Source organism: Oryza glaberrima, chromosome 9 (genome assembly GCF_000147395.1).
Source record: "Oryza glaberrima chromosome 9, OglaRS2, whole genome shotgun sequence".
Classification (NCBI taxonomy): Eukaryota; Viridiplantae; Streptophyta; class Magnoliopsida; order Poales; family Poaceae; genus Oryza; species Oryza glaberrima.
In genome coordinates, this window is record NC_068334.1 from 10920884 (window position 1) to 10937235 (window position 16352).

The following is a 16352-nucleotide window of genomic DNA, read 5'->3' on the forward strand; positions in this document are numbered from 1 at the left end:
ATTCATTCATTTATACCCTCAAATAGATATCATAAAAATCAAATAATCCATTAGTTCCATCCTAAACCCGTAGTACAATTAATTTTTTCTACTACTCAAGGTGATCAAAGATAGTCAGAGTCATGAGATGAATATAATTAAGACATATTCTAATTAGGTAGATAACAATTGTTAATAGGAGTCATCATTGATTGTCGTTACACTCTTTACATGTATGTAAATAAGGGTGAATCTAGAACAAAAACTACCGTGTGTTCCACACGTATATGTTGTATAGTTAATGTTCTAGATACATATGTTAATGCAGAGCATTATTTGGAAAAATCATTTTGGACTCTATGACCATGCATGAGAAAGGAGCAATGTGGTGTTGCCCTTTATGTAAACTAAACAAATTGATAAATATTGTCTATATGACTATCACAAGATGATCGGTGAGTGAAGGACACTACTGAGCAATGAGTGGACATAGAGTAATAGCTTATAGCTATATATGAGCCATGGTATGATTTGTCACTTTTTCTTTGATTCAGAATAATGACAAAGGCACCAGTAAGCAAGGAGAAAAAAACAAAATAAGCGAACAATAATTTTTAGGTAGTCATATTTTTTAACTAAGTTTTATTAATTATGATGATATGAATCATATTGAACTTATTGATTATAATTTACATGATAAAACAATATTCTTTGATACAATTGGATATTATATGACAAAAGCAAACTTTACTATAGAACACTTCAAATGCATAAGTACACTACACATACTAATCAAATTTATACAATTTTGATCTTATTTCAAACAAATGTTGTTTCAAAGAAAACAATCAAACATGAAAAAAAAAGAAAGAAATTATCTTGAAACAATTGCTAATATTTTGCATTACCAAGCCAATGAATTGTGTGAGTGATATGTGTCCTAACATACCTTTAAAATTCTTCAAAACTGTGAAAAAAAATGAATTTGTTGAACTTCTACATAGGAAAAAAACAAACATTTGATCTATCCTTAATTTGGTTGTCACTATATCATGTGCCTTCATAAGACGATTCAATCCAAAGAACTTTGATTTTCTTACTCTCACAAGTTTAGCTTATAGACATATTTCACACTGTCACACTATGTGTATAAATGATAGAAATGATAATTACCTAGCAGCATTTTATTATTCAGTCGATTCAAAAGTCATGTGACCTTAATCCATCCTCTATTCAAATTTCGATGAATGATTTTTTTAGATACGTGTGACCATGAGTTGCCCTTAATTTATAAGACATATCTTATGAACAAAATATAATCTTTTATTTAAATAATATGGATGCCCACGCATACGCGTGGGCCATCTTCCTAGTTATGTAGAATAGGGCTTTCATGGGCTTTGACTTCTTGTAATGCAATGAGCATGGTGGGTTGATCAGTGTCTTTCTCTTGCCACACTCATGCAATGGAAGTGAAAAATCCGTTGATGCACTTCTAAAGTAGTTACCATCTTGGATATAGAAGTTTCATATTCAAATTTGTTCGATGATGTCCTTAAAAAGGAGAAATTGATGACAACTGATTTAAAAAACAAAGGACTAGTGCTACTATTATTAGCAAACCCATCTCTTTTTCTCTTCTAACATACATCAAGTTTGGATTATAAATTTTGAAGGATCAACGAGTATTTCATGATCCTAAGGTGTGCTAGGTGATGTAATTTTTTTTATCCAAATAAAGAGGCATGCTGTTCTGGTGCTTAATTCCTCTATTCAATAGTTGTATTCTTGACCATCTTACAAGGGCAAGTATCTAAACTTTGTGTGCACCTGGTGACTGGCGTACAAGCTTGTAAGTAATTCTAAATTGAGTTTCATTTTGATGTTTTGCAGGCTTTTTTTTTTCAAAAAAAAAACTAAAGAACCTTATTGTGTCAATTTCATACAAGAGAGCGATTGTTTCTGGTTACTATTATATTTGTTGTCCAACACAAAACTAGCTATCCTGGTTACCAGTATAGGCAACAGAGTGCTTTGCTAATTGCTATGGGCCACGTAAGATATATTGAAATGTGTTTCTAATGTTCTTTACTAAAGCATGTCTTGATTACTTACGTTGTTATGATGGATGACAATGATGCAGGAAGGGGTTTCTTGTTCCCATCTTTATTTCATCCTGGCATTTGGATAGAAGGCAAGTCAACTCAATAAAGAGACTAGATACCTTGGGTTTCAACTATTCCACTAGAGAAGTGGTAAGAATAGGAGGCGTACATCAGAATCAGTAAACTGTTCTGGCTACATGCGTGTCTGATCATCCAGATAATCTAGTAAGGCATTGTCTGCTATTATTAGAGTTGGTACAAACTGACTGTCAAGGCCTGTTAATTACAGAATATACTCAAATTCTAAGGGTTTAATGCAGACTAATGTTTTCTCGTCGAAACAAGCATGGTTGCATTGCAGTTTCGCAGGCATGGATAGTCTGTTGGAGAATTCACCCGAATCCAATGGAACATTTCAGACATAGTTGGGTTGTAGCAGCGGCAGCTAGCCTCTCTGGAACGGCTGCTCCAGCTCCATCAGCTTTGGGCAATGCCTGATATCAACGCTCTCCACCCTCGCAATGGATTCCGCTCCTCCGATGGAGCTCAGCTCCTGGCAGCAGAAGATCTTCAGCCTCCGGAGAGACGGCATCCCGCTCCAGGTCTCACCGTCGAAGGACTCCAAGCCGGAGCAGAACTGCAACTCTAGGGTGGCGAGCACGGGGAGTCCGCGCAGGCCACAGCTGAGCGCAGAATCCGTGAGCTCTCCGCAAGCTTCCAGCTTGAGCGATTTCAGGGAGCTGGGCAGGATCAGGCCTCGCTCCCAGCTAAGGCTCCAGCAGTGGGACACCTCCAGATCCTCTAGGTGAGCGAGTTGCCAGACGAATGGCAATGATGATAACTTCTCACAGTTGGAGATCCGTATCACCCTGATATTCGGTAAAGACCACGACCGGATGAGATTGTCTAGGCTCCTTAGCTTTCTGCACCAAGTGATGCACAGCTTGGTGAGTGATCTGTACTCAGGCGAGCTGCTTCTGCTGCTGCTGCTGCTTGTTTCGACGACCAACAGGTTCGTGATGTTAGGGCAGGAGCTGATCGAGAGCGATTCCAACCTGCTGATAACTTCGCCACAGAGGTGCCCGAGGAGCCACTGATCTTCCACGCCATGGAGAAGCCAGCTTGGATGAAATCCTGAGCCCATGTAAAACCTTACTTCCAGGTTTTTTATGGTGGGGCTAGGGCGTAGGCCTTCTAGCACCTCCATCTCCTGGAGGCTATTGTGCTTGTCAGGCCTGATCGAGTCATGCCATGAAATGGTCAATGTATCAAGATGGATCTTCTTGTCTAGACCAGCCCCAGCAGCTGTCTCCTTGCTTGTCACATTGTGAAGGCCACTGATCTCCAGTGCTCCTCGGAGATGGTTCATGTTCTTTAGCTCTTCAATTCTCCTTCCGGGAGTGTCACCAACAGCATAGTAGGGCATCTCTTCAAGATACACGAGCTTGCCTACTCCCGGTATATGCCCAAGCTGGTTGATAAGATCACCCTTCAGTCTAATCTTCGTCAAATTCACTAGCTTGACGATGTCCTTGGGAACATCATGAAACCCGCAGTTCTGAGCATCCAGGATTTCCAGCTTACGAAGACGCCAAAAAGAATCAGGAAGTGCCTCAAAGTCACAGGAGGAAATGTCAAGATAACGAAGAAGTATCAGGTTGCCGACATTCCCAGGTAGCTCCTTCAGCTGGCATGATATGAATCTTAGCATCCGGATGTTAGTGAGATGACAGAACCATATTTCAAGTACAGAAGTAGTAAGGACATCAGAATCGATGCCAGTGCAAACAACTGACTGCAATGTACTGTACTTGTGCAGGCTTTCCAAATCGCTGCTACTAAGACCACTGAAATGGAGTATTGACACATGACGAACTTTGGGAGGTATTCTCAACAAGTCACTGCTGTGTTTAATCACAAAGCATTCGTTTGTCGAAATTTTCTGTGCAGTTTCATATAGCAAACCTTGCATGACATATGCATACCGAGAACTGGAAGATGTTGGAGATATCTGAAAGAAGGATCGTCTCACAAGCTGATCGAAGTACTCATGGCCGATATCTACGGCAGGCACGCTTCCCCTGGACACAACTAATCCCACTGCTACCCAGCTATCCACAAGTGTCTCTGCGTCAAATTCATGACCCTTGGGATACAGAGAACAGAAGGAGAAACATCGTTTCAAATGGAAGGGGAGATATTGGTAGCTCAACTGAAGGGCTGGCCAGATTCTGGTTTCGTTCTGACGATCAATCTCCCACAACTTACTTTCCAATATGTTCTTCCAGTATCCAAGATCCAGTTTCAGGTTCAGTAGACATCCAAGAATTTTAGCACCAAGAGGAGAACCATTTAACCTTGAAGATATTTTTCTGCCAATAAAATCAATTGCCTGATTGCTGTCAGAAATAGGTAACTCAAATGCATACATGCTAAATAAATGCCAAATAATTTCTTCAGGTAAGCCTTCTAATTGCAAGGGATTCATTGTGCCAATATGCTCAGCAACCTCAAGAGATCTTGTGGTGACCAAAACCATACTCCCGGCTCTGGCACATTTTAGTGGGGCAAGGAACCTTTCCCATGCAATGTAATTTTCTTGGCCTACATCCTCCTGCAAATCATCAATCACAAGCAAGAACCTCGTCGAGTGATGAATGATACCATTGGTTATAATTCTCTGTAGACAACTCAAATCATCGAGTTTCATCTTATTTTCAGCAGCAGACCATGCTAACTTTTTAGTCAATTTCTTGTTATCAAAGCCATCTGAGACACATATCCAAACATGAAGGTCAAAATGATTCTGAACTATGTTATGATTAAAAGCACAGTGAGCCAGTGCAGTCTTCCCGACACCACCCTCTCCTACTATTGGCAAAATAGACAGATTCTCTGGCCTTGCTCGATCGCTGCCAGGTACCTCAGCTCCCCCAGCGCCTATCCTGCCTGTCAGACTGTTCTTACGCAAAACAAGTGTGTCAATCAACAGTTGCAACTCTTCCCGACGCCCAATGACCGTTTCCTCGTAAGTAAGATTGGAGTAGTTCAATTTTGATTCAAACATAAACTGCTCCAGCCGCACACCATTCAAGCCCAAATATCCCATTTGTTCTACGAGATAATTGATCTTCCCATGGACTTCCTTCGCCCTAATGTTGATGTCAGAATACTCTGGGCGTGCAGATGGATTTGCATTATGCTCAATTTCGTCCTGGAGCTCATAGTAATTAAGCTCATCCAAGAGGTCTTCAGCGCAATACACTGCATCCTTGGCTTGGTGGAGGAGATTGGCAACATCATCATTGTGAACCCGACACTCCCCGAGTCTAATAAGGTTGTATATACCACGGATAGCGGCCTCAAGCAGAAACCGGAGGTACGGCAAACACGATGTCGTGTAGTCATCAGGAATCTGCCGCACGGTGGTGTTGTGCGTCAGATCCGGACTACCTTGCCCATGTGGACCTTCTTCGAAATGCGGGAATTTTTGTCTACTCCTCTGGTGATCGAACTGATTCCTATAAAAATGTAGAATTCTCTTAAAACTAGTAGCACGTTTCGAAGGAGGCCACTTAACCCAAGTGTCAACCGAGGAAGCAGCAGTTGGATGCTGTTCGGTAGTATCGATTTCCATTCTAGTATCTGGAGTGGAAGAAGAGTCCAGTACGAGTGGTGATGGTGACGGCTCATCTTTCACCCTCTTAGTCTTATTTGTGAGATGCAGGCCGAGTGGCGTGCGCGCCACATCGTGCTTTGGCTGCGGTGGTCGCATTTGGAGCGGCGCGAGAGGGACTGGCCGCCGCAGATGTGGAAAAAGTCGCAGCGTTGGAACGACAGGAGGGTGCAGGTGCTGCTCACCGTCGCCGGTGTGCCGGAGGATGGCGATGATCGCGGCGAGCTGCTCGTGCTCGCGGTTGAGGCGGTCCATCACCTGCCCGCGCCACGCCTCCTCCCGCGCCGCGCGCTCCGCCTCCCGCTTCTCCAGAGCCTCCAGGAACCGCCTCTGCATCTCCTCCTGCCTCTCCATCACTTGCTTCATGAAGCCCTCCAACAAAGCGTTGCTGCCGCCATCATCTCGCTTGCGCTTACCGACGCTGAACGGGATCCCGCCGCCAACCTCCGGTTTGACCATCCTGTCTTCTTCGATCTCGTCACCCATCTCCACCTCTGGATCCGACATGTCCTGCTTCCCAGCGCAGCCATCCTTGCTGCGTTTGTACCTCTGGACCTCTTCATACTTCTCCTTGCACATTTGGGCGCTCCTCACGTAGCCCATATCTGAAAGTTTACTGCAAGACGGAGCACAAAACACTAAAGAGAAGGGAAAAAAAAAAAAGAACGAAAAGGGTCCAAACATAAACCTTTACTCTCCTTAGGGTGAACAAATACACATCCACCATATTGGTTTTATGCTACCTGGAGATCTCCTCCCAAAGGGTGGCGTCGCGGAAGGAGCCGTCCATTTCCGACCGGATCTGCAGGAGTGCCAGGGTCTCCTGCCGAGGCCACCGCTTGCTGAGCGAGCCCGACCACCTGCCGGTCTCGCCCAGCACTTTATCCTCCGTGAGGACATCAGCGGCCACCGGGGAGAGATACTCCTCCTCCTGCTTCGTCGGCGGCTGTACGCCGGCCAAGTAAAACGACTCCATCGACACCTTCGCAGGCACAGGAGCAAGTCAACGAAGGGAAAACTTGAGTTCAACTGCCAAGTTGTGACTTGTCGTGAAGCTGTCATGGTTTGTATTCGACGGGAATTCCCTGCTGACAAGTGGGCCTCACATCCGTACCTGGTGCCATGTACTAATATTTTTCCCTATGTGTGGAGCCACAATTAGTAAAAAAATAATACTACCGAATTATCAGCGCCCACCAACACCATCCCACATTCCCACTACAACTACCACCACAAAAAAAAAAAAGGTTAATTCGATACATGCCATTATAAATATGCCTGATTAGATAAACTAGCATGGTGGCTCGTGTAAATTGCACGGCTAGCATCATTATATTTTCTCTCGTATAATAGCATATATGTTTAGATAAACTAGCATGGTGGCTCGTGTAAATTGCACGGCTAGCATCATTATATTTTCTCTCGTATAATAGCATATATGTTTTCTCAATTTATTATTAAAATATATTCAAATGGCAACATAATTCTAAATTTTATACTAACTTTACGAAACTATATTCATATTGTATTTTATATGCATGTTACTATGTTAGTTCTTAATTATTTTTAATATAAAATTTTAGTTATTTCTAAATTATATTTCTATATGGACTTTAGACTCGTCTTTTAATATTTATTTTTTTTATTCCGAATTTTCGTTATCTGTAAATTGTATAAATTGTGTTTCTATATAGACTCTAGGCTCTTCTTCCAATATTATTTATTTTTAATTTTGAAATTTTATTGTTTCTAATTGTATTTCTATGTGGACTCTAAACTTATTTTTCAATATTCTTTAATTTTTAATTTTGAATTTCAATTACTTCTAAATTGTATTCTTAACTTTAGACTATTATTTCCATGCTTTTTCTAATTTCGAATTTTAGTTTTTGTAAATTGTATTTTTATACAGACTCTAAATTCTACTTTTAGTTTTACTTTTGTTATGTTTATTTCGAATTTTAGTTAGTTTTAAATTCCTATATGGATTCTATACTCTACTTCTGATATTCCTTATTTTTAGTTCCGAATTTCTACTATTTCTTAATTGTATTTCTATATGGACTCTATACTCTTCTTCTATTATTCTTTATTTTTTAATTCTAAATTTCAGTTATTTCTAAATTGTATTTTTATATGAACTCTAGTTACCTCTTCTAATATTTCTTATATTTTAATTCCGAATTTTAACTAATAGTAGCATTTTCCAAGTCGTTCGGCATGAACTACCAATATCTGCCGTTCCATTTGAAGCGTTGCATCTCCTTCTGTTCTATGTACCCTAGGGGCTATGAGTTTGACGCAGAGACACTTGTGGATAGCTGGGTAGTTCTGAGTTTCGTGGTGACTCGTGGAAACATGCTTTTGCAGTAGATATTGCCAATGTGTACTTCCGGCAATCCTTGTTGCTATTCAGTTATACTATGGCCGTGTTTAGTTCCAAAATAATTCTTCAAACTTTCAACTTTTCTTCAAACTTCCAACTTTTCCATCACATCAAAACTTTTCTACACACACAAACTTCCAATTTTTCCGTCACATCGTTTCAATTTCAACTAAACTTCCAATTTTAGTGTGAACTAAACACAACCTATGTATAAAGTGTTGACGACGAATGTGGATTTGATATAGTAACAAATTCATGGTATAGGTTAAATTAAAAGTGATGCATGAATTTGTTAGTATCAGGTCATCAACACTTTATATATAATATATAGTATAATGGTATAGCATGGTTAAATTAGGAGTGATGCATGGTTATCACCTTCGGCGAGGTGGGGGCCGACCGTGGAGAGGCTAAGTACTAAGTTGGCCGCGTTGGTGGAGTCGTAGAGGTGGCCACCGGCGGGAGGCACAGCCACGTGCCATCCTGGAGGTGCTCGCAGAAGGCACGGTGGGTGATGAAGCTATCCCTCCTACGCATGTACCCAACACCAATTTATCTGTCAGTATTCGATATCTATTAGGGCATTAGCAATGCGTCATGCCTGAATGAGGAGCCAAAACGTCCACGTTGGAAAAAAAACCCCACAAAAAACAGTCCAAGCTCCTCTCCCCACAGTGCATGGCTGCATGTGTAGCTTACCCATCATCAATTTCTTTTTCAGGTCGGTCCCACCACAAAAGCTCCTCTCCCCACAGTGCATGGCTGCATGCGTTCTTGCGTCGTTCTTGGCTCTGCGCAAGGTGTTCTTCGAACGAAGAACGAGTGTCCGTGTTTAGCTACGAGAACCTCGTTTGGCTCCGCGTCCAGCTGATGTGGCATCGAATTTTCGCCTTTTTGGTGTGAGTCTGAACACCACGTCTTCGCACTGTAAACGCCCTTACTACCTTCGTTCCAAAATATAGCTACCTAGTATAGAATGAACTATTTTTTAAGTACTACACAAGCTTTCTTAGTATTATAAATCTAGACATGAGTAGAAAATATTCTATCTTATAGTAGTACTAGCTAGATAACTATATTTTGGGATGGAGGCCATCAGTATGATTGAGTGAGACGGACCGTGAGAAGAGGGTGCCGCAGTCGCAGCGCGGCAGCGGTACTCGCGGGTGCCGCAGATCTTGGAGTGGGCCTTCCAGTGTGACTGGACGGCGTAGCGCCTGGAGCACTTGTCGCACTTCCACTTCTTCTCGCCGTGCTTGCGGCAGAAGTGCTTCATGATCCCGGTGAGGTCGCTGAGCGCGTGGGCGGGGTCGTGGTGGACGCACGTCGGCTCGGGCAGAGGTACACCCGTTGGCGTTGTGTTAAGACCTGAGGTCAAGAACACTAAAAATTCAGAGAGAAATCGAATCAATTTTGGGTGGTCGCCGCAAGTCCAGATCTAGGCTAAGTTCCTACGCCTAAAGACAAGTAAAATAGGGTTTCTTCATACTCCATTACTCGGGCCACTGGCCTTAATATAGTTTGTACATTCGCCTGATACACAGAAAAGTAGCTCTGAGCTGTAAAGTAAAAGTTTCAGTAAAATGACAAAATGAGATAGCTACAGCGGTCCCCATTCAAGTTCTGTCGTACGATCTGTCTTGATGAGATCTCAGCCCTCCATTCCTCATAATCTTCTCTCCTCAATCGTTTTCTTCAGTCTTATCTCTGAATATCTTCAGAAGTTTCAGTTTTCCCCATTTCTGAATCCCTGTTCCTGACACGTTGCACCTGCAACAGGTTCTGCTTCAGCTTCAGCTTCCACGGCAGGTTGTGCCGTTGTGGCCGTGCCGGTGCAGCTGCAGGCTCTAGTCCTGCTGGAACCCCTTGCTGCACACCTCGCAGTCTCGCACACGAACTGCTCGTCGCCAGCAGCGTCTGCAGCGACAGCGCTATCACCTCCGTGTTGTCAGGATCTCCATATATACATCGTCACTGGTACTGCTTAGTCGATTCATTAACCAAATACCAATAAACAGTCAAACTAATTAATCGATTAATGAATAATGATCGCCTGGTGTGACGGGGAGGGAAGTTTTCTTCTTCTTTGGTTGGTGGTGATGGGTAGGGCGGGGGTGGCGCCACCAGGGAGGCTGCTGGCCTGCTGCAGTGGTGGCGGCGGTGGCGAGTTGCCGAGCTTCTCTCGTCCGTCCTGGACGACGTCTCCACCTCCATGCGAGAATCTTTACTTCTGTGGGAAATTCGGTCACCGGGAAACAAAAGGAAGGAGAGAAGATGTCCAACCTAGGTGAGTTCATCAAAGGTGAAATTGATATGAACAGCACCGGTCTGGTTTGCAGGTCTTGGGGCCGGAGGACGATGGAGGGTTCTAATAAGTTGAATGGACATGGCCTCATCCTTTCGCCTATACATGTATATTCTTATCTGAATTGTTTATTACCAACTTAAAAGATAATCTATTAGTAATTTTTTTAAGAGTGAATTGTACGGGGTCCTTAAACTTGTAAGGATGTATAGTCATACATGTCCTTAAACTCTCAAAATGTATTTTTGGGTCACCGAACTTGTCATGAGTGTTGTATAGGTCCAAATGGGTTCCAACCCGCTCCGTATGATGATGTGGCATGCCACAGTGATGCTTATGTGTCAGTGGGATCTACATGTCAGTCACATAGAAAAAATTAAAAAGAGAGGGGAGAGAGAGAGGAGAAAAGAATGTTTTTAATTTTCAAAAAATCAATGAAAAAAGAGAGGAGAAAAATATGTTTTTAATTTTTCTATATATGACTGACATATGGCTTGTACTGACACATAGATGCCATCATGGCATGCTACATCAGCACATGGAGCGGGTTGGAGCCCGTTTGGATATATATGACACATGAGATAAGTTGAGGGACTCAAAAAGACATTTTAAAAGTTTGGGGGACCAAGTTGACACACTTGCACAAGTTTACAGACCGCTAGTGTATTTTACTATTTTTTTATATGTGAACTTAGCTATTCAAAATACCGATAAAATATTACGATGAAAAAGGCCATGAAATCAATTCGAAAAATTAAGTTTTCATACTCAAATTTTGATTTATAAGCCCAATTGAAACTAGTTGTTAGCGAGCAGAATGGAAATTGCTACAGTAATTGTAGGAGAAAAAAAAACTACTTTTTTACTGCTCCACCTCATTTTTTTTAGAGATACTACAAGTATTTCGAGCGTCAAATATGTATCAGCCCAGGTCCATCTCACCCCACTTCCCGTCATCCCGCTCCCACCGTTATCGGAGTAAACGATTTACTTCGATAAAAACAACTTCCCTCCTTCCGATTCCACCTCACGTCCCATCATCCTGCTCCCACAATCATCGGAGTAAATGGTTTACTTCAATAAAACAACTTTTCTGCTTCTGGTATATATTATATTTTTCCCGTACCTACCCAACCACTCTCGCCCCACTTCACTTTTTCCTTTTTTTTATCTGAATCGATCCACCATCCCAGCCCATAGATCGGTGACGCACCATGTAGAAGGACGACAACATCGTGGCGGTTGATGGCGGTGGCCGACGGCGGTTGAGGGTGAAGGCCCTTGCTTCGGGCCTCGCAGCTGGACGCCGGTGTTAACAGTGAAATTTGGTAAGCCCCTAAGAGGATTATCACATCACCTATAGTCGGATTCCTGCTATATTCAGTTAAGGAAATTAATCTATTAAAGGAAGCTTATCCAGAAGTGACCGAGTTCAAGGAGGATGCGGCGTGGCAAGTTATCTATTAATTAGGAATAGTTTGTTAGTTTCCTTTTATCCTTAGGAAAGTGTGTTTAGTGTCCTATAAGCACTTCATGTTTTCCTTTTATTTTTAGTAAAGTTTCTTTCTTATCCTACAAGGACTATTATCTCTCCATGGGTATAAATATGTACACCCGGGGTCATTGTAAGATATCACACAGATCAATACAACTACTCTCAGCGCATCGACACCCTTTTTCTGAGGTTTTTACTTATTCAACCGGTGGAATTTGGCACCTGACGCGGGGCTGCATCGGTTCAGTTCGATCTCCGGCGAAGGGGTAAGTCCTACGTTCCGCGGGCCCTGGCGAATCTATCAGCTACGTTGGTTTTGTTCAAGTCTACATCGCTCGATCTCTTGGATCGCTCTGCCCACCTAATATCCCAATTCTATCTCTAATTACATTGTGTTTAGACACGCATCGGTTTAGTTGGGACTGTCTCGGTTAGGTCCGATGTTCTATCTTAGCTAATATATATCTACAATCACAATGTTGTTCTAAATAGATTTGTTATATCCATCACATTAGACAGATCTATCGGCACATCGAGTATTAGATTATCATATACAATCTCGTGCTGTATCGGTTAGGTTCGACCTACTAGATTGTTGTTGATAATATAAATCTTGTTGAGCCGATAGGTTCATGCTAGTGTTTTATCGGGGTGCTAGCCGATAAGTTATCTGGACGTTGCATCAGTTTATAAGGATTACATACAAGTTGGGTTTAGCCGATCGCAACAAAGGTTTCACTATTTATTCTAATCGTGTGGATTTTATGACATCGAACCTCCAGCCGATGTGCTTATTTTATGCTTCATATCTGTGCTTATTCTATCATGTCATTGTTAGCCGATTAGTTTCTATTGGATTGTATTATTGTTATATTTCATTATCATCAGCCGATTGTCGTTATATCATTATCTACATTAGACATACAGCTGATTGCTCAAAATCTCATCGACATCGGCTAATGTTAGCTATCACCTGGAACCACTTCATCGGATTGTCAGCCGATCGGGTCATTGATCTATTATTTGCATATCTTGACAGTTGCAGGATCAAACGACTGGCACGCCCGCATCTCATCAAGTTTTGGACCTGCACTAGAGCTATGCAGATCTCCTAGGCCAGTGTGTATTTTTCGCATCAACACATTTTTGGCACGTCCGGTGGGACACGAGTTTTGCACCCAACATGTCTGAGGAGGAAGTCAATGCTAAGAAGGAACAATCTCCTAAGTCGATGGTTGAAACATTTCAAGCTACATTAGATGAAGCAGTTCATTGTGCCTTGTTCGATCTACCTGAAGTTTTGGCGGATACATTGCAAAATTTGATCAAAAGGACAGTTGATGACTTAATTGTTCAAAGACACCAGCTCGGGGGGCAGAATGAAGAACAACAACAATATCAGCTCGGGGGGCAAACATATCAGTATCAGCATGATGAGGGATATCAACAATATCGGCCAGAAGGAATTCAAAGACATCAGTATGGAGAAGATTTGGCCGATGGAATTGCAAAGTTAATAGAGGAGCAGTTTGGACTTAAACCCAAGGAACAAATTTATGCGTATCGGCTGTCATATCCTGAGTGGTTTGATAGGGTTCCATTACCACACCGATACAAGGTTCCAGACTTCTCCAAATTTTCAGGGCAAGGTGATATATCTACAATGGAACACATCAGCCAATTCCTAGCACAATGTGGGGAAGCATCGACTGAGGAAGCTCTGAAAGTTAGATTGTTTCCACTGTCTTTGACTGGATCGGCCTTCACATGGTTTTCTTATTTACCATCAAACTCTATGAAAGGATGGGACGATCTGGAAAAGTAGTTTCATACATACTTTTTTGCTGGCATCGATCAGTTAAAGCTTTCAGACTTAATATCCGTTGAGCAGCAAGAGGGAGAATCGGCTATGGAATATTTTCATAGATTTCGTAATGTCCGCAGCCGATGTTATAATTTTAGCCTAAGTGATGAGCAACTAGCAGCACCTTCATTCCAAGGATTGTCAGCACCAATCAGAGATAGATTCTTTTGCCACGAGTTTGACAGTCTGGCTCATCTAATGCAAACAGTGTCGACTCATGAAAGCCGATTGCAAGAAGAAAGGGAAGATCGATTTTGGAGTTATCAAGACCAGACAGAAGATAATTTTGAAGCATGAGTTCTCATACTCCAAAATTGGGGGGCATGTATTAACAGTGAAATTTGGTAAGCCCCTAAGGGTGGAGTCCGCTGGTGATGGATGTTGTTTACTATTTTTCTTTTGCTCTTCATCTCTATGACATGAACGAGCATGTTTTTGCATTTTTCATGCTTTCTAGATGATGGATATCTGCTACTGCGCAACGTCGAGTTCATCTCTATACCACGCTGCTACATCCTTCCATGATTCCATCGTCGACTATCGTTCGCCACCCGGTTGCCCTCTCCACTACCAGTCACAAGATATAGACCAGCCTCTCTAGCCTTATAGCAAGATCCAGCAAAGCCTCCAGGATCCCAGCTTCACGATGGATTTTTGGCTGAATTATTTTTTTTCTTTTCTAGTTTGATTCACATGTGAGTAATTTACCACTCATGTGTGATTGAGCGTGTACGTTTTTCATTCCTACGGCCATTTTGTCATACAAATTAACAATACACTTAGTATCAGTTTTGACTCTAGTACTGTGTATGAACACATCAGTAAACATATTACTACACGGTGGCTACAAGATCGTGGGTTATATCAAGAGGAAGGAGGTAGTTGTTTTACTCATAGACCACGGAGTCTAAATAATATATATAACACTGGTAAAATAATTACTAGGTTGTAATACGGTAATAATTCTTTTACGACCATCTAGGAATAGTGTCGTACATGTGGGCACATTCGTGCAAGTAAATTTGCTACTTTTGAATGGGGCATTTATGCGAGTAAATGTGTTTCTTTTGGATGAGCAGATGTGGGAGGCTAGGAGTAAATGGAAAACTCCATAGAGTAAATTCATTACTTTTAAAACGTAGGGAGACAATAGAAAAACAGAAAACTCGAAAATAAAACTAGACTATAAATATTTTACTAAAACATGAAAATAGAAAAACTGGAGAGAAGGAACGAAAAACAAAAAAAATCTAGATGGTTAATATTTTACTGGGTCCTTTGACGAAGCATGGATGAGATGAAAAAGAAAAAAAAGAAACATGGAAGGTGGGGTGGTAAAAAAGGAAAATCGGAAGGAGGGAGTGTTGTGTGGCGCTCGAAGCCTTGAACTAATATTCCCCGCGCAACGCGCGTATTAGCGCCACCGATGATTATTATTTTTATGTGAATTTTAGTAAAAAAAATTCATAATTATTATGATAGTAGTCCATTCCGCTCCAAACTATTTGACTGGGTTCTAACTCTAAAAAAGATGAGCTGGAGCTGAAATTCTATCAAACATGCCACTTCGAGGCCAAGTTTAATACTCGCTTCATTTCATATTATAAGTCTTGTTTTTTTTCTTACCGGACTTCTTTAAATCTAACTAAATTGGTAGAAAAAAATAAGTAACATCTACAACATCAAACTTGAAATAGTTTGACTTTGACCAAAGTCAAAATATCTTATAACCTGAAATGGAGCGAGTACCTCCATATTGATTTGTGCTCCTTAATTGCCATCTCTTCATATTATGTTTCATATTATAGGTCACTTTTAATTTGATTTTTTATACTCAATTGTTTTAGTTTAAAAAATTATAGAAAATATAAAAATAATTCTGACTAAGTTTATACACAAATATAATAATATTTATAATGCTAAATTAGTTTTATCAAATCAATAATTGAATATATTTTCATAATAAATTTATCTTGGGTTGAAAATGTTACCTTTTTTCTACAAACTTAATCAAATTTAAAGCAGTTTAACTTTGACCAAAGTAAAAAACATCTTATAACTGAAATGGAGGAAGTACTAGCTTCGAGCTGCTTCACGTCCAGGGACCACAGCAATAGTTCTGGGAATGCTCCCGCCCGGTCGCTTGGGGGGAGGGAGCAAAATCGGTCGCTTCCCCCCTCCCCAAAACGCGCGCACGTGCCCCCTGGGCCTACCACGTGTCCCTGCCACTTGCCACGTGTCTTCACACACATATACTCCATTGCAACAAATCACCCACATATTTTGGAAACCCTATATTAAGGGAATTCGTTTTATTTTTTGTTCCACAAAAAATGTTTCACCTAATGTACCCACAGTGCTTCACTATGTATAGATCTAATGTTGCAATGAATTGAAACATTCTTTTGCAACAAATCACCTACATATTATGGAAACCCTCTATTAAGAGAATTCGTTTCATTTTTTTGTTCCACCAAAAATGTTCCACCTAGTATACTTATAATGTTTCACTATGTATGGATCAAATGTTGCAGTGAACTGA

General features: G+C 41.3%; 1 protein-coding gene and 1 pseudogene across 1 annotated transcript; both read right to left on the reverse strand.

The window, feature by feature from the left end:
- Positions 1 to 2066: 2066 nt before the first annotated feature.
- On the reverse strand, positions 2067 to 6789 carry LOC127785235 (putative disease resistance protein RGA3). The gene is made up of 2 exons (XM_052312668.1): positions 6504 to 6789; positions 2067 to 6376 (listed from the first exon to the last, which is right to left on the reverse strand). The coding sequence occupies exons 1-2, from the start codon at positions 6734 to 6736 to the stop codon at positions 2530 to 2532; spliced, it is 4080 nt and encodes a 1359-aa protein (XP_052168628.1). The 5' UTR covers positions 6737 to 6789; the 3' UTR covers positions 2067 to 2529.
- A 1774-nt stretch (positions 6790 to 8563) lies between these two features.
- Positions 8564 to 10360, reverse strand: LOC127783728 (zinc finger protein GAI-ASSOCIATED FACTOR 1-like; annotated as a pseudogene).
- Between the last annotated feature and the right edge of the window lie 5992 nt (positions 10361 to 16352).

Coding starts and splice junctions, on each gene's coding strand:
- LOC127785235 (XM_052312668.1), bottom strand. CDS start 6,736: ATGGAGTCGTTTTACTTGGCCGGCGTACAGCCGCCGACGAAGCAGGAG. Junction 6,377..6,503: donor CTTTGGGAGGAGATCTCCAG/GTAGCATAAAAC, acceptor TCCGTCTTGCAG/TAAACTTTCAGATATGGGCT.